Below are 23,910 nucleotides of genomic sequence, written 5' to 3' on the forward strand. Positions count from 1 at the left end.
TGTCCATATTTTCCCAAAAACAGCAATTATATAATAATATATTGATAATAATTATATATAATAATATTAAATATAATAATAATTGTGAGAATTCCCATGTTTTGGAGCATTCAGATAATCCCTGATCCAAGACAACTGTGAACTGAGCAATTTTAGGATTACTACATTTGTAACCTGCTGTGTTTTGGTCAAACTCCAAAACTTTTTAGAACTGCATATAGAGCAGGTGTCATCTGATGTTTCATGGACAATTCTGAATCAGTTATATGACAGAGTTACAAAGACTTACAGTAAACACAATCACAGCCTTTCCTTATTTTTGGCTTACGTTCTAAATTATGATGCAATGTACTTATCAGATGATACAAATGGGCCATTCAGATGTTAGTGGGAGGGTTCATGTTTAGGTATAAAGAAACCAACAAAGTTACAGCTGGAAGGTCTAGATCACTTTAGGATGGATCACACAGAATACAGACAAAACATCACAGTCCAGTACTGCTTTCCTGACAACAATGCATCTTGCAGAAAGGAGGTCCAAGCAGGCCCTGCTTATATATTTCTGTTCATTATTCTCTCATGTATATCTGTGTGCACTGTGTTTCTGAACCTGCTGGTGATCATCTCCATCTCTCACTTCAAGCAGCTCCACACTCCAACCAACCTGCTCATCCTCTCTCTGGCTGTGGCTAATCTTCTAGTGGGACTGTGTGTTATGCCTGTGAATATAATGCAGCTGACAGACTCATGTTGGTATCTTGGTAAAATGGCATGCTCTGTAATTCCACTGATCAGTTTTCTTGCAATTGGGGCATCTATATTTAGTCTGATATTAATTGCAGCAGATTGGTACATTGATGTGTGTGACTCCTTGCTTTAAATTTGCTCTCAACTGAAAGTTTGACAACTGCATCAATGGTGTGGCCAGTGTTTACCTGGGTAGTATATATCAACTCCTCAGTGAACCCACTACTGTCTTCTGTTTTCTATGTGTGGTTTAGAGCATCAGTGAAGTTGTAGCGGCTTAACGTTATTCGAACTCGTTCTGATTAATAATGGTTTGACTAATGATAATAATTATTATTATTAGGATTGACTTAAATGGCAAAACATTAACAATTAATTAGAGAGTTAATACTGTCACCGCTACGTGAGTTCTTCAGGATTTTCAGACTCTTAATGAACAAATTCCACACACTGTTATTTCAAATAATGGAAATATTTTATTAAGAGAAAAGAGAATAATTAACATAGCACAATCTCAAAATTTCACGGCATCAATGCAGGTGAAACCGATTCTAATTTACAGATAGGCTAGGCGATAAGGCTTGTGACTAATGTGTTGCTAAATGAGATTCAATTAATGTATAAATTTATCAAGAGACTTAATTAGGCACCAGCTTCTGAAAAATGAGTAATTACTCTTACTCATTTGCTTAGTAAGTACATGAGCTTACTCTTGTTGCTGTTATAACCAAGCCGTTGGGTCCAGCAGATTCAATCTCCGTTCTCCGGTTCTTGGCTTCCTGTCCTCACCATGTCACTGAAGGTAGGCTTGTTAGAGAAGGTATTCCTTCCAGGATGAGTCAGCCATTCTTGGCCTTAGACGCTGTGATGTCGGTCGGGGGATTCCCTTCAAAGAGGACTGCTGGCCTGGCTGGATCATCCCCGGAGTGAGTGGGGCGTCGAAGAGTAGCTCGCTGTTTTCTCAAATCCTCAGAAGCGACGCCCTCAGAAGTCAGAGTATAACACTAACATATCAGCTATCAACTAATTTCAGGGGTGGTATCTTATTCTGGCCAAAATAAGTAAGGTGAGATCAGCAATCATATTCAAACACATTTCCAGAGCTGATGTCTTCCTATCAGTGTATGGGTGCATATGGAGTGTTGATGTTTGCATGCTGAAGGGATTCTAATTACTTAGTGGTAGGTCTTGTTCAAACGCAACCTCAAGAGCTGGTTCTTCGACATGGCCTCCGGCTTCATATCTAAAACTTGGGGGTTCACCTCTCTGGGCTCTCTTATGTCTAACGAATTTAACCATTTTATTAGACCAAGTTTCTAACCTGTTCTGTAGGGCTCGAGTGCGTTTGAAATAGAACCAAGCTATAGCAAAGGTCAAAAGATATCCTAATCCTACCAGTGTAACTAGTAAGGTGTCTGGAATGGACCATGCATAGGTGACAGGCTGAACTGGCCAGAGGGTTTGAGACGACAGCTCTTTAAGAGTGTTATTAATAGAGGTTAGGTCAATGACTTGGGTTCCCTCATAGGCTAGGTGGGCCTGGAGATCAGTAACTACTTCTCGAGTTGCTGTAGACAAAATCTCCTGTACTAAGGATAGAGGCACCAGATAGGGAGGAATTCTCCCCATGGCTAGGCTATCCACAGAGGACCTGATTTCTTGTAGCATATCAGAGAATAGCATATTCACAAGCTGGATGTGGGCAAGGTCAAATTGCCCTACTGAAAGCATAGAGTTAACTGTCTGGAGCGTTTTGTTCAGAGTGATACTGTGAGCATTGAGTACTATGATGGTGCCACGTAGGGTTTGCCCAATTGTTTGCAGGTGTTGCTGCTGCTTGTTTAATTGGGTTTTAATGTTTGAAATTTCAGCCTGCAATTCTCCTACTTGACGTTTGACAGTGGCTACATTGACGCCGTTGACGGCGGACGTTCCGAGATTCAGTAGCAATCCCACAGTTGCAGCTGCCATTAGCAATCCGCCTATGAAACGTTTAGACCGTTTGTTAAAACCACTTAGTTCTGATTGCGTTATGGTAAACTTTTGTAGCTGGTGGAGCATATGAGTTATGTCAGCTTCGGCATTGCTGATAGCTTCCTCAGTCCATCTAACTCCATTCCGGCCAGTTTGCAAGGTGACTATCGGTAGGTTTTTACTACACGCTTCGGCGGGATTCAACCGTATGAATACTTTCTGGGTATGGAGGCGGCAATTAGTGATTAGCAGTCCTGGCTGGTCTTTCAGTATTATTCAGGAGTCAGGACCCGGTTCAATCACTTCAGGGAGCACGGTGGTTCCTAGGGAGCCGACGATCAGGAGAATGAGCAGCGGGGCCATACTACCGGGAGAGATGCTCATGGTTAGGTTTAGGGTATTTACGGCGAGTCGTTTTTATACAAGTTATAAAATTTTCCACCATACCCCCCTTTTGATAACATTTTCCTAGGATAAACACTCTACAATAATTGACGATGAGGGACTAGGATCTTGCACCCTGAGTATCCTCAGTCTGGTTAGAAGCTTGTTGCCTGCTGAAGAGTGAGAGGAAAAGCGGAAAAAGGGATAGAAGAACTAAGGTGTGAGTAGAAGGCTGTAGTTGTTTGTTAACCAACACCCTTCCTGCCTTTGGTTCTATTGCTTATGACCTAACACAAGCATTAGTATCCCCTACAAGTCCCATGGGGGTTGTGTGTGGTCTGATTTGGTTGCGGTGGACCCACTTGAGCTCAGTACTGCCTCGAACTTTATATATCTTGATCCTGTAAACAACGGGGGACAGTTTGTCTGTGATCTTATAGGGACCAGACCATCGGGGTAGGAATTTGTGGGCCAGATTCCCCCCTGTTTTTCGTGACCTTCCAACAAGATGTAGTACCATACCTTGTCACCTATTTGGAGTTCGTCGTGGGATGCCTTGTGATCATAGTATGCTTTGCAACCTTCTGCACTTTTTCCCAGTTTCTGCTGGGCGAAGGCAAAGTGGCTTTGAGGTGTTTCTGCAGATCCTCCATATACTGATGAGTGGTGGAGGCTACTGCTATGCTAGCTTCACCTGGCTGATATAACAGATGTAGAGGCAGAGTCATCTGTCTCCCCGTCATTAACTCAAAGGGTGAGACCCCGACCGCATCATATGGGGTCGCCCGTATGGCCATCAGTACAAGGGGTAGCTTGACATCCCAGTCTCGCTGGTTTGCTGCTACGTACTTTTTCAGTATGCTAACAACAGTTTGTTGGCTCGCTCTACCTGACCTGAGCTTTGAGGATGGTAGCTAATGTGAAGGCTGGCTTTTACTCCTAAGAGTTGCCAGAGCTGCTGCATGACCTCAGTTGTGAAATGTGTCCCTCTGTCAGAGTCGACACGGCTGGGTAGGCCAAACCGTGAGAAGACATGGTTCATCAGTAAGTATGCAGTGGTTAGCGCTGTGTCATTTGGTGCGGGGAGGCATTCTACCCATTTAGTGAATGCACACGTGACTGTGAGGAAGTACTTGTTACCTCTTACTGTTCGAGTGAGTGGTCCAACCCAGTCTATCTGGAGGTTTGACCAAGGGAAGGATAACCCTTTCTTTTGCAAGGGGGCTCTATGAAGAGGATTTGAGGGTTGAAATTGGCAACATACCAGACAGCCTTTAATGTAATCCGCCACATCTTTTACCATGTGGGGCCAATATGCCACCTGCCGGAGCGCATATGGTGTGTTGCTTTGACCCCTTTGTGTCCCGCAGATGGGGAGTCATGGGCATGCATCAGCATCACCCCCCTGTGGCACTGAGGAACCATGAATGCAGGTGAAGTGTGTGAGTCAGTGGCGTGAACAAGCAAGCCTTTGACAACTTGCAGGGACACTCTGGCGCCATGTAGGACTTTAAGGCCTGGTATGGTGTCAAGATCTTGGGCTGAGATGGGACATGTAGATGGGTCAGAGACATGGCTAAGCATTTTGGAAATAGATGGGTCCCGAGCTGGGAGAGTAACTAAGTCAGCGTCAGAAAAGCAGGGTTAATAGAGACAATGGTAGTTCTAGCATTGTCAGGAGACGCCGTCGCTACAGTTTGAGACTGTGTAATAGCTAGGACTTCGATGTCGGGCAGGTTTGGAAAAAGGGAGGGATCGAATGTCCATGATGTGCCTTCGCGGGCCGCTTGTTTGGCTAAGCCAGCGGTCCCCAACCACCACAGAACGAGTGATTTTTTCTTTTTTTAATTGATTATCAGTCTAAATGTTGATGTTTTATTTTGAAAAGTGACTTATGTGCGGAATGACGCACAGACGCATACATGCGTAACCCACAGACGGCGAAAGTATGGCTCCGCAACCCATTTGTAAACAAACCTGGTGAATGGAGCCTGTCCGTGCTAGAAGAGGATCAACTGCTGGACATTGCAAATGACGGTGGCCTTAAAAGTATGTTTCAAACAACAACTGTGCCAGTGTTCTGGGTTAAAATCAAGGCAGAATAATCCTGAGATCGCCCAAAATGCATTGAAAGCCCTGCTTCCATTTCCAACCACCTATCTTTGTGAAGCAGGATTTTCTGCAGTGACCGCAACCAAAACGAAACTATGGAACAGACTGAACGTACGGAACACACTTCGGGAGTCACTGTCTCCCATTACCCCGAAATGGGACCAGCTCATTGCAGAGAAACAAGCTCAGGGCTCTCTCTAATTGACATTATTTTCATTTGATTGACGTGTTCACCCTTTTATAGAGAAATTACCAGTATTGTCACTTGAATCGAGTTTAGTTTTTTATTATGATTATTTCTTATTAGAAAGGATTTTCGTTCAAAAATAAATATTTTCGTTTACAGAGATGTTGTTCACATTAATGTATGAACAAAAGGTTGTTTATTGTGTGTTGATGTTTGCATTTGACATAAGACCACTGCGGATGATTTATTATTAGATTACGTCATTAACGATTATCGAGCAAATGTAGGCCTGAGCATATGAAGGCTGGTCCGTGAAAATATTGTCTTAGATGAAACCGGTCCGTGGTGCCAAAAAGGTTGGGGACTGCTGGGCTAAGCTATCTGCCTGGTCATTGAATTCTTTGTCATCTCCCAGGACTCGGGAGTGACCCCTCACTTTCTTCCAGTAGATCTGCAGGTCATGTGTGTCTACCAAGTGTTCACACGCCGCGAAAAGCTCTTTGTGTTTGATTGGCTTTTTGTTTGATGTGGTGTAGTTGCTGGTTTTCCAGTTTCAAGTGGCATGTGAATCATAGGCGCGCATAGTTGGAGTCTGTGCAGATCACCAATGTTTTTACGCTTTTCTGGACCGCAGACTGAATTGTGATGAGAATTCCTGCTATTTCAGCATATTGGGAGGACTGAGCACCCAATTTGAACATTAGGGGTTCATGAGGCCACACGTTTATTTCGACAAGACCCACCCCTGCCATTAGGGTGTGTTCTCGGTGGACGAACAACCATCTACATATGCAGTGACAAGGTCTTTGCATGTGTTAGGGTCAAAATAGTGGTGGTTAGCCACAGTAGGTAAGAGGGTTTCTGGAGCCTGTGGCACTTGGGAAGGAATGTCTCCTTCACATCGCCTGCAGGAAGCAAGGACTGTGCCTAGGGGGCTCTTGTAGTTTTGTGCGTAACGTACCTCCAAATCAAAGCTTTGGAGAGCCATTAGCCAGGAGGCTACTCGAGCGTTAGTTACTACACCCTCTCAAATTCGTTGGCTGTTCAGGAAAGTGACTGGCTGATGATGAGTTTCAACAATCACCTTCTGACCACCTAGGTAGCTGGAGAAATGTTTGACTGCCTACACTGTTGCTAGTAGTACTTTTTCGCAGTCACTATATTTGTGTTCAGCAGCCAGCATAGTTTTACTAGCATAGGCTATGACACATTTGTCTCTGTCTAAAATTGATACAGACCGGAGCTGAGACAGTGGTCAGAGAACCTTACTTCTAGGTAGAATTCTTTGCTACTGTCAGGGTAGGCAAGGCATGGGGCCATGCACAGTTTCGATTTCAGTGCCTGCATGGCTTGTTCCTGGGCTTCGCCCCAGGTGAATGGAGTATCCTTTTTTAGTAGGTCATACAGTGGACGAGCTAGATCCGCATAGTTTTCTATGAACTGGCGTGAGTAGTTGCATACTCCTAAGAAACTGCGGAGTTCCTTAAGATTGGTGGGTGCTGTGAGGTCTGTTACCCCTTGCACTCAACTCACTTGTGGTTCAACACCATCAGTGCTTACGAGCAGACCGACGTAATTCACCTTTGTTATGCACCACTGACATTTGGAGAGTGATATTTTCGCACCTGCTGTTGTGAGCTGGCCAAGAACATGATCAATCTCGTCAATGTGTGCCTGTAGGGAGTGGTTACGCATGAGTATGTCATCGACATATATGAGGGTGCCTCGCTTGTGGGCATCAGGGCATGCTTCAAGAAAATGTTGAACTCCGCTGGAGAGTTGGCCTACCCAAAGGGGCACCGAGTGAATGTGTACTGTCGGTTTGCGAAGGTCAAAGCTAGCTTGTGTTGGTCTTCTGCTTACACCGGGATGGTCCAGAAGCCAGAGGCTACATCGATGGTGGAAAAGTATTTAGCGTTTCGGACCGAGGGAAGTTCTTGCTCTAATTGTGTCATCAGCCACGAGACAAAGGAACCTGTTGATTTAGTTTCTGATAGTCGATGGTCAGGAGCCATTTTCCATTGGGTTTTATGACGGGCCATAATGGTGCCAAGTACATGCTGTTACAGGGTCGAATTATGCCCTTTTCCAGCAAGTCATCAATGATTTCTTGTACCGGTTCATAGGCTCTCAACGGAATTTTGGCAGACAAATGTGGGTGGTGCTCCTGGACAAGTGGGAATGCGCACTGAATGAATGTCAGTGAGACCACAGTCGGTTGAATCTTTGGCAAAAGATTTTGGGTATTTAAGAAGCACTTCACAGAGTTTCTCGCATTCTTCTTCGCTTTGGAGGGCATCGGCCTTCTTTAGAACTTGTTCGACTTGAATCCTAAATTCAGAGTCAGTTAGTTCTTTCGAATTGCATGAATTTAAAGTGTCTTCTCCCGTTTCGGGGAGAAGAGATGGTTCCCAGGAGGATTCCGGGGATGAATCTAAAGAAAGAACCATGACCGTCATTTGATCATCATCAGCGAGATCTATTCTGCAAATTACGTCTTTACCCATGTCCAGAGCCGAGAAGAGAGCAACAGCTCGTGTCTGTTGAGTATAGAACACCTTTGGTTCGGGATGATCAAGAAGCAGAGATTCAAGCATTGGTCCTATAATCAGGATTCGCAACTCGAAGTCATGGAATTTCGTACTGACCAACCAACCCAGAGGAGATGAATGAGGAATTGTCAAGGGTTGAGTGGTTTCATTACGTACGAACAGATAGGTGGATCTTGCTCGTGTTTCCACCAAAGGTGTGGCTTCGAGGGTGAGACCTAGTTCAAAGAACTGAGGTGACGGTTGGAAAAGTGCATGAGCGTGGCTTAAGTGTTGGTCAGGTCGCATGACCAAGCAGATGGGTACATTTGCGGTGTTCGCAGGTACCACAAGTGAACCTTGGTTAGTAACCTGACAGACCTCGGGAATAGTTTGTCCTGAGCCTAGGTTGCTACACTGAGCTTCCCGGTGGTGTGGGGTGCAGATGGGCAAAGGCTCACACACTTGTGCCCAGATTTTTGACCTTTTGAAGTCAATCAGTGGTTCGAAGCGATTAAGGAGATCTTTGCCGATGAGGAAGGGAATTGTTTCGAGAGGAGACACATGAACTGGATGCACTAAAGCCATTGGTCCAATGGCTAAGTGTATTAGTGCCATAGATTGGATCGTGAGGCCTGCATGTGAATACGGCTGAATTTTAAGAGAACAGTTTTGGAGCTGAATTGTTGGACGGGTGTGTCGCATTCAATGACCGAAGGGTCGTCTGGCGTTAAACCTTCCTTACCGTCTAACTGAACAACCAAGACAGCACTGGAGGGTGTTTGTGAGTAACCCCCCTGTACCATTTGGTCCTCAGCGCTTGCTTGGGTCATGAGGAGATTGCACGGTACACTAGAAGACGGAGCTTCACTTGTCACCTCTCCTACATAACTCTCTAACATTTCTGGGGTGTTAGAGGGTGGCTCTGGTTCAGACCGCACAGAGGTGATAGAAAGAACGTCAGGTTTTTTTCTTTTCATTTTTGCAAATCATTGCAAGCATTCGGCGGATGTCCTCTTACTCCTTAGAGTTAAGTTCCTTGCCTTTAAACTTGTCTTTGGCGTGATTTTCTTTATTTTGATACCAGTATTTTTCTTTCTTTTCTTTATTAGAATCAGAAAGCTGGTTCTGAGCTGTTCACTCATATCCCTTATGGGGATGTGCTGGTTTTCTGCGGCCCGCATTGCGGTTTTCTGCAGGGTAGTAGTCACGACCATACCCAGCCCTGTCCCAAGGGTTCCAGAAATCTTTGCCGCGATTTCTGTTTGGCCTGCGAGGAGGGTAGCGCTTGTAGTGGTGTGAGGGCGGAGGAGATTTCAGGCCCTCACTGGCCCACGGAGTGGGGGAAGGGTCCCGGGCGGATCTTTGTGGATCGGCCTGGGTGGCACCCTCCAACTCTAAATGTGGGGAGTTTGAGTCGACATTAAAGACTTGGGTTGTTTCGGACCGTCTGTTGGGATTTTGTTGTGATTTTAACCTCTGAGTGCTAAATCAGGCAGCTGTCTGCTAGATAGGGTGCGAGGGCAAGCTGAGACTCCCAGCTGATGACTAGTGTGGGGATGGAGGTTTTGGATAAATAGTGATTTCAAATTTAACTCTTCCTCCATTCCGGAGTCATTTCTAGGTCCGAAATACGCCTGTCTGAGTCGGTTATAATACTGCTAGGGGATTCCTGGCGTTGCTGTTTTACATTCAAAGCAACGGCCAGTCCTGTCTGTGACAGGTAATTGGAGAATTCTTCCTCCAATGCTTGGCACAGCACATCATATTGCGCTTTCACATAGTCTGGCTGACATTCAATGTAGTTACTGACATCTCGGTTGGAGGTCATCTAAATCACATATAGTTTGTCATGTACTGTGATACCGGGGAACCATTGGAGGTAGAAATCAATATCTTTCAGGTAAGAAAAGATATCATTAGAACCATCTGGTTTGGGATCAAAGCGGGTTATATTATGCGCAATTTTGTCCAGGTCCTTGTATGAGGGACCGGGAGAGTGTAGAGGTTGAGGGGGCCAGGCACTGGGTTGCAGTGCTCTGGGTCTAGCAGGGTGTTGTAAGGGATGGCTGACAGGGGACACAGGGGAAGGCGAAATACCCGTTGATACCAGAGGAGGTGCTGCAGCAGCTCTAAAGGTTATGGTCCCTGAGTCTGGTTCCTGATCCTCACTATCTTCCTGCTGGTCTTGTCTTTCTGTAGTGGCACTAGGTGGCACATCAGGAGTGACCTGGGGCAGTGTGTTCCCTTCAGCCATTTTGTGCTGAAACTGACTTAATTCTGCCTCCACCTTTGCCCGCTGTCACCGTGATACATCAAGTTCACGTTCGCTGGCCCTGAGCTGTACTACAGCGAAGATGGCTATTTGACCTAATGCCTCAGTTAGGGACTTGCCCTTGAGGATGTCTGTTAAGTGGTTCTCTATCCCCTTGGCCACCATGTGGTCACGACTGACCTGTGAGGCTTTCTGTACAGTTTCTGCGAGTCCAGGCATCACATCACTGGTGAGGCTGGTCAGAACAGAGAATGCCTCATCCCACAAGCTATCTACATATACTTCCGAGGGAGAAGTTCCTTCTGCCATGTTAGCTGTGTCTAACTGTGGGGTGTACCTTAATTCTATTTAATTAGGATTAATTCTGTTAATCCCTTTTAAATTAAGCTGAACTAAAATTCACCTGTACCGAGTGCTCTAAGAATAACTGCTAGTCTGTATGGTGTTTGAGTTCACTTGTGAATCTCTAAAGGAAGCCTGTTAGTAGTAGTAGAGTGTGGAGTGAAAGTTGCTATACGCAAGTGAGCGGGAGAGAAAAAGAATACATTTTTTTTTTTCAAAAATTAAAGAATTATTATAAAAATTTAATTAAAGAATTTAAAAAAAATTCAAATTAAAATGTATTAATGTATTAAATGTATTAAAATAAAGGAATTTTCCAAATTAAGGAGTTATTAAAAATAACGAAAAAAAAAAAAAAACTTTCCCTTTTAACTGTGTTTACCAGTTGGTATCAAGTTAAAATGCCAATCTCTAATTACTGCACACTGTATACTATAGCTGTATCAGCTTACTGTGTTTCCAAGCCTTTAATCGTAGTTATTCAGGTATGCAGAGTTTAGAGACAGCCACTAGAACTGTAATACCAGATCTTGTTAGTAGGAACTGGTCAAACAATTTCAATTGCGATAGCAAGTTTATCCACTAGAGGGTATTGAAAGTAAATCTGAATGGCAACAGCAAGCTTCAGTATTAGAGTTCAACTGAAATTGTAATACTAGACCGGGGCAGCAGAGGGTGACAAGGAAGTTTATAATGCAATAGCAGTAATGAACACCAGACGGCGCTGGTGGGAATTCTAATAAGCACGTCACAAGCAGACACAATGTAACACAAATGGGAATTTCCACTGGGAATTTTAACACTAGAGGGCGTTATCAAAATTAAGATCTAAAATGGGAACAAAGACTTCAAACACTAAGGTACGTTAAAAGGATTTCATTTGTAATGACAGCTTTTAAGCACCAGAGGGCTGCTAAATACTTAAGGTTGCCTCGGCGGACAACCTCCCAACCACTAGAGGGTGTACGGGAATCAAACGTCAAGGGTAGTACCACACTTGACCACAAGGAGGAGCATGGGAGGACATGCTTCAATAGACACTAGTTATGAAGTGATTTCCCTGCAATCACGCACCTTAACCACAAGAGGGAATTAGTCTTCCTCTGTTTTGGAGGCGTTTTGAATTTCCCTCCTTAGTTTTAGCTCCGCCCCTTCAAAGGGGTCATTGCTTTCCTGAATTCGTGTTCAGTTCGCCAGGAAGAGCTGAGCAGAGCAGGCCGCTCTCTACACAAGCCGTATTTTTCAGTGCCGCGCACTTCAAACAGCGAAAAGCTTATTTTTCAACACTATATACCACAGAACAGATTTTCAACAGTAACACACACAACATGAAATTGCCCACATCAAGCTTTGAATCTCAATTGATATTCAGCAACATAAACAGCGGAAAGCATTTCTATAAACCCAAGCTGAGATTATTCAGTGTTTAGTTTGTTTATTAGGGAGACATTCTCCTGCCTCGCGTGGGTGCCAAAAATTTAAAATGCTACTGGTATATGTAGTGGCTTAACGTTATTCGAACTCGTTCTGATTAATAATGGTTTGACTAATGATAATTATTATTATTAGGATTGACTTAAATGGCAAAACCTTATCAATTAATTAGAGAGTGAATACTGTCACCGCTACGTGAGTTCTTGAGGATTTTCAGACTCTTAATGAACAAACTCCACACACTGTTATTTCAAATAATGGAAATATTTTATTAAGAGAAAAGAGAATATTTAATGAACATAGCACAATCTCAAAATTTCACGGCATCAATGCAGGTGAAACCGATTCTAATTTAAAGATAGGCTAGGCGATAAGGCTTGTGACTAATGTGTTGCTAAATGAGATTTAATTAATGTATAAATTTATCAAGAGACTTAATTAGGCATCAGCTTCTGAAAAATGAGTAATTTATGCTTGCTGACTCTTGTTGCTGTTATAACCAAGCCGTTGGGTCCAGCAGATTCAATCTCCGTTCTCCGGGTCTTGGCTTCCTGTCCTCCCCATGTCACTGAAGGTAGGCTTGTTAGGGAAGGTATTCCTTCCAGGATGAGTCAGCCACTCTTGGCCTTAGACGGTGTGATGTCGGTCGGGGGATTCCCTTCACAGAGGACTGCTGGCCTGGCTGGATCATCCCCGGAGTGAGGGGGGCGTCGAAGAGTAGTTCGCTGTTTCCTCAAATCCTCAGAAGCGACGCCTTCAGAAGTCAGAGTATAACACTAACATATCAGCTATCAACTAATCTCAGGGGTGGTATCTTATTCTGGCCAAAATAAGTTTCACCTGCTTTGATCAGTCGTAAAATTAAAACTTTGATTGGGCAACAAACATGAACACAAATAAACAAAGAAAATATTCTCGACGTTACTCTGTATTTTCTGTATCGCACTGCTAACTAGCACAAGGCGTCCATTTAGCGTTGAGTGAGGTCCTCTATAAAGTTTGTTGAAGAATCTTGTCAGCGTAACGAAGAAGAAGAGTGAAGAGAGAGCGACGTGAAGAGCATAAGAAAATGTAGCAGAAAAGAGCGAAGCGAAAAAGAGTAGAATAGCTGAGATTAGAGCTGGGCACTCCTTTCACTGGAAAGTGTCCTGCTCAGTCTTTGGTGTAGACATATGTGCGTGTGTGTGTGTGGGGGGGGGGGGGTGCAGAGTCTCTCAGCGCACACGCATTCTGTGAATTGTGGTATTCTGTTCCAAAAAATCCTTATCAGAGTGGAGAGTCTTTCATTCAGAACTTTTCATTTCTTTATTTGATCCATACTCCACTACAAAGTATATTGTAACTTTAATGCTGTGTAATGTGAATTAATATTCTTCTCCTCTAAAATTCCTTCAAAATATTATGGAGACAGTTCTATTCCCTGGTCCTAAAAAACCCTGAGCTTTGAATTTTAATGTAGGCCTTTTCCTCTTTAAGTCATTTTTAAAGTTTAACCTATCTTTGTGCAGTGCTTTCCTCTGAAAATTGTTGGGTACTGTGTCTTATAATTTGCATGAAATGAATCAATGAATCCATGGCAGATTTTTGCTAATACATCAACTTTTACATCTACTGGGTCTGTCATTACACAGAAATATAACTGTAAATCCTATTACATTTAATAAATAAATACAAATGGTGGGATTTAGAAACTGAAGTTACAAATTTATGTTCACACCAATATGATTCCATTTAAGTTTCATGTAAACTACATGTATGATTAAAATAATAATAATGGTTTAAACCTATAGCTGTAACCACCCTGTACAGTCATTAGACGTTTAATAGTAACCTATTCTAATAAGGAATGAATAAATCTGTGATAATTCATTCATAGTTGTGCTTGCCTCATGTACACCTCTTCCCCGCCACTGCTTTTCCTAAATAGAAATAAACTGAAAGTGAGATTTTGAAAAGAGAAAAGAGATTTTGTGATATTCTGGGTGTAACCTTTTTTTTTAAGAATCTGCTAATTTAATAAGCAGCTAAAACTTTGAAAGAGCTTTATGAAGTCAAACCAAAATAATTCATGCCCTGCCTTTTCATTTACTTCAAAATAAAGAAATTGTTAATGTGACTGGGTACAGGCCATAAGTTGTCCTAAGACTGGCCCGGTCAGTGTCCTTTCCAGTGACTGTCTGTGAGGAGTTTGCTGTGTTCTCCCCGTATCTGCATTGGTTTTCTTCTGGTGCTCCGGTTTCCTCCCACGGTACAAAAACACACATTGGTAGGTGGATTGGTGACTCAAAAGTGTGAGTGTGTGAGTGAGTGTGTGTGTGTGTGTTGCCCTATGAAGAACTGGCGCCTCCTCCAGCGTATATTCCTGCCTTGATTCCAGGTAGGCTCTGGACCCACCGTGACCCTGAACTGGATATTAGCATTGGGTCAGTCTGTAACCACAGTAACACAATGAATGTAAATAATTTTATATTTAATAACAAATGAAAAAGGTAGGGATTAGAAGTTATTTAACAAATAAAATAGTAATATGATAATCCAATTTATTTTTCCATATTTAACCCTCTGTTTGCTCAACTTTGCTTAAATATTTTCAATAAAAGAAAACATGGTAAAAATGATTCAAACAATTAAAATGATACAATGAAATAATTGTGAGGATTTATTTTGGAACATTCAGAAAATCCCTGATCCCAGACAACTGTGAACTGAGCAATTATAGGGTTACTACATTTGTAACCTGCTGCTCAAACTCCAAAACTTCTTGGAACTGCATATAGAGCAGGTGTCATCTGATGTTTCATGGACTGTTCAGAATCAGTTATATGACAGAGTTACACAGACTTATTGTAAACACAATCACAGTCTTTCCCTATTTTTGACATACATTCTAAATTATGATGCAATGTACTTATCAGATGATACAAATGGGCCATTCAGATGTTAGTGGGAGGGTTCATGTTTAGGTATAAAGAAACCAACAAAGTTCCAGCTGGAAGGTCTAGGTCACTTTAGGATGGATAACACAGAATACAGACGAAACATCACAGTCCAGTACTGCTTTCCTGACAATAATGCATCTTGCAGAAAGGAGGTCCAAGCAGACCCTGCTTATATATTTCTGTTCATTATTCTCTCATGTATATCTGTGTGCACTGTGTTTCTGAACCTGCTGGTGATCACCTCCATCTCTCACTTCAAGCAGCTCCACACTCCAACCAACCTGATCATCCTCTCTCTGGCTGTGGCTGATCTTCTGGTGGGTCTATTTGTTATGCCTGTGAATATAATGCAGCTGATAGACTCCTGTTGGTATCTTGGTAAAATGGCATGCTCTGTAATTCCACTGATCAGTTTTCTTTCAGTGGTGGCATCTATATTTAGTCTGGTTTTAATTGCAGTAGATCGGTACATTGCTGTCTGTGACCCCTTGCTTTATCACACTAGAGTCACTGTGTGTAAAATGTCTATATGCCTAACCCTGGGCTGGTTTTCCTGCCTAATATATTACACTATTATTTTGTATTTTAATGACCATCTCACTCCAGCACAGCTTCACACTACATGCTACGGTGAATGTGTTCTTGTTGTAAAACATTCTTGGGTAGTTGTTGATTTTGTGATTTCATTTGTAATCCCTTGCTCTGTTATACTGGTGTTGTATAGTTTGATTTTTAATGTGGCGAGACATCAAGCCAAAGCTATTAGCGCTGTGATCAATGGTGCATCACATATAAAAAAAGCAAACACTTATCACACTAAAGCAGCCACAAAATTAGGCACTGTCATTTTTGTTTATCTTGCATGCTGTATACCTTATAGCATAAATTCTCTTTCAGCTGAAAGCTTGACAACTGCATCAATGGTGTGGCCAGTGTTTACTTGGATATTATATATTAACTCTTCTGTAAACCCACTACTGTATTCTGTTTTCTATGTGTGGTTTAGAGCATCAGTGAAGTATATTGTAACTTGCAGAATATTTGAATCCTCATCTTCAAGATTAATTTTGTATAGTGAGCATTCATAATAAGAGAGCATTTAATATACTGTACACCACTTTGGACAGGTCTTTTTTACAATGTAACATTATTTCATCAGTCTAACATTATCATCAGCTGATGTCATTTAATGCTGTGTAAAGTGAATTAATATTCTTCTCCTCTCATATTCCTTCAAAATATTATAGAAGTAGCTCTCTTTCCTGGTCCTGAAAATCTGAGTTTTTTTTATTTTAATGTAGACCTTTTCATCTTTAAGTCATTTTTAAAGATTATTTTTCTATTTTTGTGCATTAATTTCCTCTGAAAATCATTGGGTACTGTGTCTCATAATTTGCATAAAATTAATCAATGAATGAATAGCAGAGTTTTGCTAATAAACCAACTTTCACATTTATTGGGTCTGTCATTACACAGAAATATAAGTGAAAATGATATTACATTTAATAAATAAATTCAAATTTATGTTCACACTAATATGATTCCATTTAATTTTCATGTAAAGCACATGTGTGATTAAAAAAAATAAATGTTTAAGTCTATATAACAAATTAATTTATGTCCTGTGCTTAAAAATAAAGTAAGTGTTTACTGTGACTAGGCACAGGCCACTTGTTGTCCTATGACTGGCCAGTCAGTGTCCTGTCTACAGGTACCAAAGTATCTAACAATCAGTCAACTCTGCCATTGTTGTGAGAAAGTTAGTCCCTTACTGCTTTTAATTGACTCATGACTTTAGATCAGGCAACTGCAATGTTCTATTGAGAATCACAATGTCTCTACTCCGTATCTGTGATGAGACAATTCCTAGCTCAAAAAATGAGAAATGAGAAATTAGAAATTTGACTCCAAAATACCCAAAAAAGTATCCAGCTCTATGTTGGTCAAATCCCACTACTGAGGACTATTATATTTGTTATTATATTATGTGTTGCATTCTTTGTGCAAAATTAGTTATAACCCAAGAGCTACAAATATTCACAGTAAACACACATTCACACATTTTACCAATGTCTGGCTGTCACTGTAAGTTGTCATGTAATGTTTAATATCAGATGATTCACATGAGCCATTCACGTGTTAGTGGGAGGGTTCATGTTTTGGTGCTTCCCAGATGCTTCCCACCATTCAAGACATGGGTTAGGACATCCCCTAGAATGTATTGTTACATATTTTTCCAGAATGTCAACATCAGAGCAAAGGAAAGACTCAGTATTCAGCTATTCAGGATCAGATCTGAAAATGGAATTCACCAAGTAAAATTTAAGAATAAAACATAACGGTAAAACCCACACCAAATAAGAGACCAACTAAATCATGAATTTAGTTGAAATAGTTAGGTGTTAAGTACTAACCACATTTCAAGAAAACCATGAGAATACTTTCTTAAAATGTAATAAAAATGGAATTCTCTGACTTAATTAACTTGAATTTTAACCAAAAAATGCAAAGCAAATGATTTTAGTGTTTAAGCTCCAGGGACCTGAAGGTTGTGGGTTCAAGTCCCACTCCGGGTGACTGTCTGTGAGGAGTTTGGTGTGTTCTCCCTGTCCGCATGGGTTTCCTCCTGGTGCTCTGTTTTCTTCCCACAGTCCAAAAATACACGTTGCAGGTGGATTGGCGACTCAAAAGTGTCCGTAGGTGTGAGTGTGTGAGTGAAAGTGTGTGTTGCCCTGTGAAGGCCTGGCCCGCCCTCCAGGGTGTATTCCTACCTTGCACCCAATGATTCCAGGTAGGCTCTGGACCCACTGGGAACCTGAGCTGGAAATGCGATAACAAATAATGAATGAGTAAATGAATGAAAATGCACCAAACTCAAAAGCATCACATTTACTACTGAGTAACATGTTTTTTATTGTATTTTCATTCATTTCCTTCATTTGAAATTTGAAGATACCTACTGTTGAACTTTGTCTTGTCTTGCTCTGTACAAGACTTGAGCTGAGTTTACTGAGTCTCCTCTACATAATGTTCCATAGATAATGTACCATGCAGGCAGGCCAGTTAAGCATTCAAACTTTTTGATCCCATGCTGTTGTATTGCATGAACAGTCAGGCCAGGCTTTGTCCTCCTGCAACATATATGTAATTCCTGGGAAAAAAAAAAAAAACATTTTTATGGCAGCATATGTCCATCCAAAACACCAGTATAAGCCTCTGCATCAATAGTACTTTCACATATATGTATCACACCTGCTATGTGAAATGATGCTCCTCATGCTGTCACAAATGCTGGTATTCTCATGTAAATGTCTTGATGGTCTGATTTTATTTTAGTCAGAAAAACAATGATGTCCATATTTTCCCAAAAACAGCCAGTCAGTTCCAACACTGAAGTGAGAAAGTCCACTTCTCTATTGCTGTAGTGAAAATCTAATTCTACAAAATATCTCTCAGTGTAGTATTGTGACCTTATTGCCTTTGCATTAATAATCTCTCTCAATTGGTAACTTGTATTATGTTTATAAATGGTCTGATCGAACAGTTGGACATTTACCTTTGCATTTTCCCATTTGTAAAACATTTTGAATGATTAAGAAGGTTGCTGTATAAATAAACTTGTCTTGCACATAGCTTGTGATTTAAGGAATCATACGAATAGCAATTTGATTGTCTATAAAATCATTTTAGAATTATGAAATATTTAAAAAATCTCTATTTGTAGTTACAGATTAGTAAATAAATATTCTCTCCACATTTAACTAGTTATGCATCTGATTACTCTGTCCAGGTTTAAACCTATTTAGGACATCCCTTGGCATAATGACTTAGTAGAGAAATATCACATAGCAGAGTTTAATATCACAAAATAGCCATTCACATGTTAGTGTGTGACTGGCTGTCACTAAGTTGTGATTTAATGTTTAATATCAGATGATTCATATGAGCCATTCATGTGTTAGTGGGAGGGTGCATGTTTAGGTATAAAAGACTTGCCAAATACAAAATCATCCAGTTCAGCATTCCAGCTGGAAGGTTTAGGTTATTTTACAATGACTAACACAGACTACAGGCAAAACATCACAGTCCAGTACTGTTTTCCTGATGAAAACTCATCTTGCAGAAAGGAGGTCCGAACAGGCTCTGCTTATATATTTCTGTTCATTGTTCTCTCATGTATATCTGTGTGCACTGTGTTTCTGAACCTGCTGGTGATCATCTCCATCTCTCACTTCAAGCAGCTCCACACTCCAACCAACCTGCTCATCCTCTCTCTGGCTGTGGCTGATCTTTTCGTAGGATTGATTGTTATGCCTGGGAATATAATGCAACTGATAGACACATGTTGGTATCTTGGGAAATTAACATGCTCTATTTTCCCACTGGTCAGTTCTCTCTCAGTGTTGGCATCTGTATTTAGCCTGGTTTTAATTGCAGTAGATCAGTACATTGCTGTGTGTGACCCCCTGCTTTATCCCAGTAAAGTCACTTTCTGTAAAATGTCTATATGTATAATCATATGTTGGTCTTTCTGTCTGTTGTATAATTTAATTATTTTGTACTACAATGACCATCTTGTCCCAGATCACCTATACACAACATGCTATGGAGAGTGTGTTCTGGTTGTAAAATATTCCTGGGTAATTATAGACCTTGTTATTTCATTTCTAACCCCTTGCTCTATTATACTTATCATGTATGGATTGATTTTTAAGGTTGCTAGACATCAAGCTAAAGCTATCAGATCTGTGACCAATGGTGCCTGCCACAAAAATGGATCCAAGGTTTCAGGCTTTTCTCAAAGAAAAGCAGCCAAAAAAGTAGGAACTATAATCTTTGCTTATGTGGCTAGCTGGATACCATATTATTTAAGTTCTCTGTCAGCTGAAAGCTTAACTACTGCATCAATGGTGTGGACTGTGTTTACCTGGGTATTTTATATTAACTCCTCTGTGAACCCACTATTGTATTCTGTTTTTTATTCATGGTTCAGAGCATCAGTGAAGTATATTATAACTTGCAGAATATTTGAATTGTCATCTTCAAGATTCAATTTATATAGTGAGCATTCATAGTATAATTGTACAATTAATTTACTCTATTATACACCCCTTTAGGCAGGTAGTATAATCTAGCTGAAGCTGCAATATTTTCCTCATGTTATAGACATGTGCCTTGTTTATAATATTTTGCAGCTCTTCCCCTCTCTGTCTTTATTAAGCAGACTATATCTGAAACAAGGTGTGAAAAGATGTGATAATTATGAGGAAACATTTCATTTGGCTGTCTGCTTTTTCAGTCCACAGTTAACATATTGAATGTTTTAATCACAGAAGAATTTTTTCTGCTAATTAACAATCAACTAACTTATATTTCAATATTTTTTTCATCAACATGTATTGGGCTTTAATTTAGATTGTTGGTTGCGTTATATTTCTGTTGGTTGCGTTATGTTTCTCCCCGTGTCCACGTGGTTTTTCCTCCGAGTGCTCCGGTTTCCTCCCACAGTCCAAAAACACAGATTGGTAGGTGGATTTGTGACTCAAAAGTGTCTGAGTGTGTGAGTGACTGTGTGTGTGTTGTGCTGTGAAGGACTGGTGCCCCCTGCAGGGTGTATTCCCACCTTGCACCCAATGATTCAATGTACGCCCTGGACCCACCGCGACCCTGAACTGGTTAAGTGGTTACAGATAATGAGTAAATAAATAAATAAACATCACTGAGCTAATCAAGTATTGGAATCTTTGGCTTTGGCTAAAATTTGCAAAAGCACATGATCCTTGGTTAAAATGAAGAAGATCTTTTTCAATGAAAATCTCACTTACTTGATGGCTCACTTAAATGTGCTGAGCTTGTAGCTGAAGTAAAGCACCAGATGTTTCTCACTGTTGAAGACATGGCTCAGTACATCCCCTAGAATGTGTTGTTACATATATTTCCAGACTATCAACATCAGATCAAAGGAAAGACTCAGTATTCTGCTATTCAGGATCAGAACTGAAAGTGGAATTCACCAAGTAAAATTTAAGAATAACAAAATTATGGTAAAAACCCACAACAAACAAGTGATCAATAAAATCTAAAATTTAGTTAAAATACTTAGGTGTAAATACTAATCGCATTTCAAGAAAACTATGAAAACACTTTCTTAAAATGTAATAAAAATGGAATTATCAAACTTAATTAATGATTAATTAATTGATGGCAGCATATGTCTGTCCAAAACACCAATATAAGTCTCTGCATCAATAGTACTTTCACATATATGTATCACACATGCTATGTGCAGTGATGCCCCCATGCTGTCACAAATGCTGGTATTCTCATGTAAATTTATTGACTGTCTGTTTTTATCTTAGGCATGTATGCAATGTCCATACTGCTGTAGTGAATATCTCATTCTACAAAATAACTCTCAGTGTAGTATTGTGACCTTATTGCCTTTGCATTAATAATCTCTCTCAATTGATAACTTGTATTATGTTTATAAATGGTCTGATTGGACAGTTGAACATGTATCTTTGTATTTTCCCATGTGTAATACATTTTGAATGATTAAGAAAGTTGCTGTATAAATAAACTTGCCTTGCACATAGCTTGTGATTTAAGGAATCATACAAATAGCAATTTGATTGTCAATAAAATCATTTTAGAATTATTATGAAATATTTAAAAAATCTCAATTTGAAGTTACAGATTAGGAAATAAATATTCTCTCCATGTTTAACTAGTTATGCATCTGATTACTCTGTCCAGGTTTAAACCTATTTGGGACATCCCTTGGCATAACAATTTAGTAGAGAAATATCACATAGTAGAGTTTAATATCACATGATCCAAACTAGCCATTCACGTGCTAGTGGGAGGATTCATATTTAGGTATAAACAGACATGGTAAGCCAAATCACCCAGCTCAGGTTTAGTGGACGATCCAGCAGGATCACTTTCAACTGGGAAATTTGTGTCAGTTTTGAATGGATAACACAGACTACAGACAAAACATCTCAGTTCAGTACTGCTTTCCTAACAACAATGCTTCTTGCAGAAAGGAGGTCCATGGAGGCCCTGGTTATATATTTGTATGCATCTTTCTCTCATGTATATCTGTGTGCACTGTGCTTCTGAACCTGCTGGTGATCATCTCCATCTCTCACTTCAAGCAGCTCCACACTCCAACCAACCTGCTCATCCTGTCTCTGGCTGTGGCTGATCTTCTCGTGGGACTGTTAGTTATTCCTGTGAATATGCTGCAACTCTTAGACACTTGTTGGTATTATGGAAAAATGGCATGCATAATTTTCCCACTATTCAGTTATTTCTCAGTGCTGGCATCTGTTTTTAGCCTGGTTTTAATTGCAGTGGATCGGTACATTGCTGTCTGCAACCCCCTGATTTATCCAAGTATAGTCACAAATTGTAAAATGTCTATATGCATAATTCTGGGCTGGTCTTGCTGTCTGCTCTATGATGTTATTTTATATTACTATAATGACCATCTCATTCCAACACAGCTATATGAAACATGCTATGGTGAGTGTCTTCTAGTGATACAACATTCCTGGATAATGATTGATCTTGTGCTTATATTTGTAATGCCTTGCTCGGTTATAGTGATATTGTATGCTTTCATTTTTAAGGCGGCCAAACATCAAGCCAAAACTGTCAAAGCTATTAGCGATGGTGCATCCCAAATACAAGGGACCAAAATATCAGGTTCTTCTCACACCAAAGCAGCTAAAAAACTAGGCACTATAATTTTTGTGTATCTTGCTTGTTGGATACCATACTATTTAAGTTCTTTATGTGTTGAAAGCTTGACATCTTCATCAGTGGTTTGGACTGTGTTTACTTTTGTTTTATATATGAACTCCGCTTTGAACCCTTTGCTGTATTCTGTGTTCTATTCATGGTTCAGAGTCTCAGTAAAATATATTGTCACTTGCAAAATATTTGAATCCTCTTCCTCAAGAATCAATTTGGCCCTTTGTTTTACAAATCACTAAGTCTACAGAACATTTTGGGTATTAGGGTTGAAATTCATTATTTTTGTATTAAAAGGAATTGATAAATACAATCCTTTACCATAATAATATCACATTAATAAACATTTGCCACTAGTCCATGAGGTGAATCAATCATTTCCCACCTTCACCTTCCCATGTTCAATACTTTAATACACAACAGTGTGGATATATTGTCACTACAAATAAATATACTTTCAATACGTTTCAGGTAATACTGTGCTTGACCTTGTGATTTACTTATGTGATTGCGACACTACCTGCTGCGCCACTGTGCTTCCCAAAGCATAACAATGCAAGATATAATAATATAAATTAATGACAGATTTTACTTTTAAAATATCCTTTACCATTGGGGCAGGCTGTAACCACAGTAACATAATGAATGTAAAATGATTTTATATTTAATAACAAATGAAAAAGTTAGGGATTACAAGTTATTTAACAAATAGTAATATGATAATCCAATTTATTCTCATATTTAACCCCCTGTTTGCTCAAATTTGCTTCAATATTTACAATGAAAGAAAACATGGTTAAAAAGTTTCAAACAATTAAAAGTATATACAATTAAAGAATTGATTCAATGAAAGAATTGTGAGGATTTCCATGTTTTGCAGCTTTCAGAAAACCACTGATCCAAGATAACTGTAAACTGAGCAATTTTAGAGTTGCTACATTTGTAACCTGCTGTGTTTTGGTCAAACCCCAAAACTTCTTAGAACTGCCTATATAGCAGGTGTCATCTGATGTTTCATGGACTTTTCAAAATCAGTTATATGACAGAGTTACACAGACTTACTAAACACAATCACAGCCTTTCCCTATTTTTGGCTTACATTCTAAGTTATGATGCAATGTATTTATCAGATAATACAAATGGGCAATTCAGATGTTAGTGGGAGGGTCCATGTTTAGGTATAAAACAGCAACAAAATTCCAACTGGAAGGTCTAGGTCACTTTAGG

At 40.3% G+C, this 23,910-nt stretch overlaps 2 protein-coding genes across 2 annotated transcripts; both read left to right on the forward strand.

Moving 5' to 3' along the window:
* The first annotated feature begins 14,996 nt into the window (after positions 1-14,996).
* Positions 14,997-16,010, forward strand: LOC136674453 (trace amine-associated receptor 6-like). Its single transcript, XM_066650458.1, has one exon. It carries the CDS (start codon positions 14,997-14,999, stop codon positions 16,008-16,010), a length of 1,014 nt encoding a protein of 337 aa, XP_066506555.1.
* A 2,964-nt stretch (positions 16,011-18,974) lies between these two features.
* On the forward strand, positions 18,975-19,997 carry LOC136675269 (trace amine-associated receptor 6-like). Its single transcript, XM_066651744.1, has one exon. The coding sequence runs from the start codon at positions 18,975-18,977 to the stop codon at positions 19,995-19,997; it is 1,023 nt and encodes a 340-aa protein (XP_066507841.1).
* The last annotated feature ends 3,913 nt before the right edge of the window (positions 19,998-23,910 follow it).

Source organism: Hoplias malabaricus, chromosome 18 (genome assembly GCF_029633855.1).
Source record: "Hoplias malabaricus isolate fHopMal1 chromosome 18, fHopMal1.hap1, whole genome shotgun sequence".
In the NCBI taxonomy this organism is placed as follows: domain Eukaryota; kingdom Metazoa; phylum Chordata; class Actinopteri; order Characiformes; family Erythrinidae; genus Hoplias; species Hoplias malabaricus.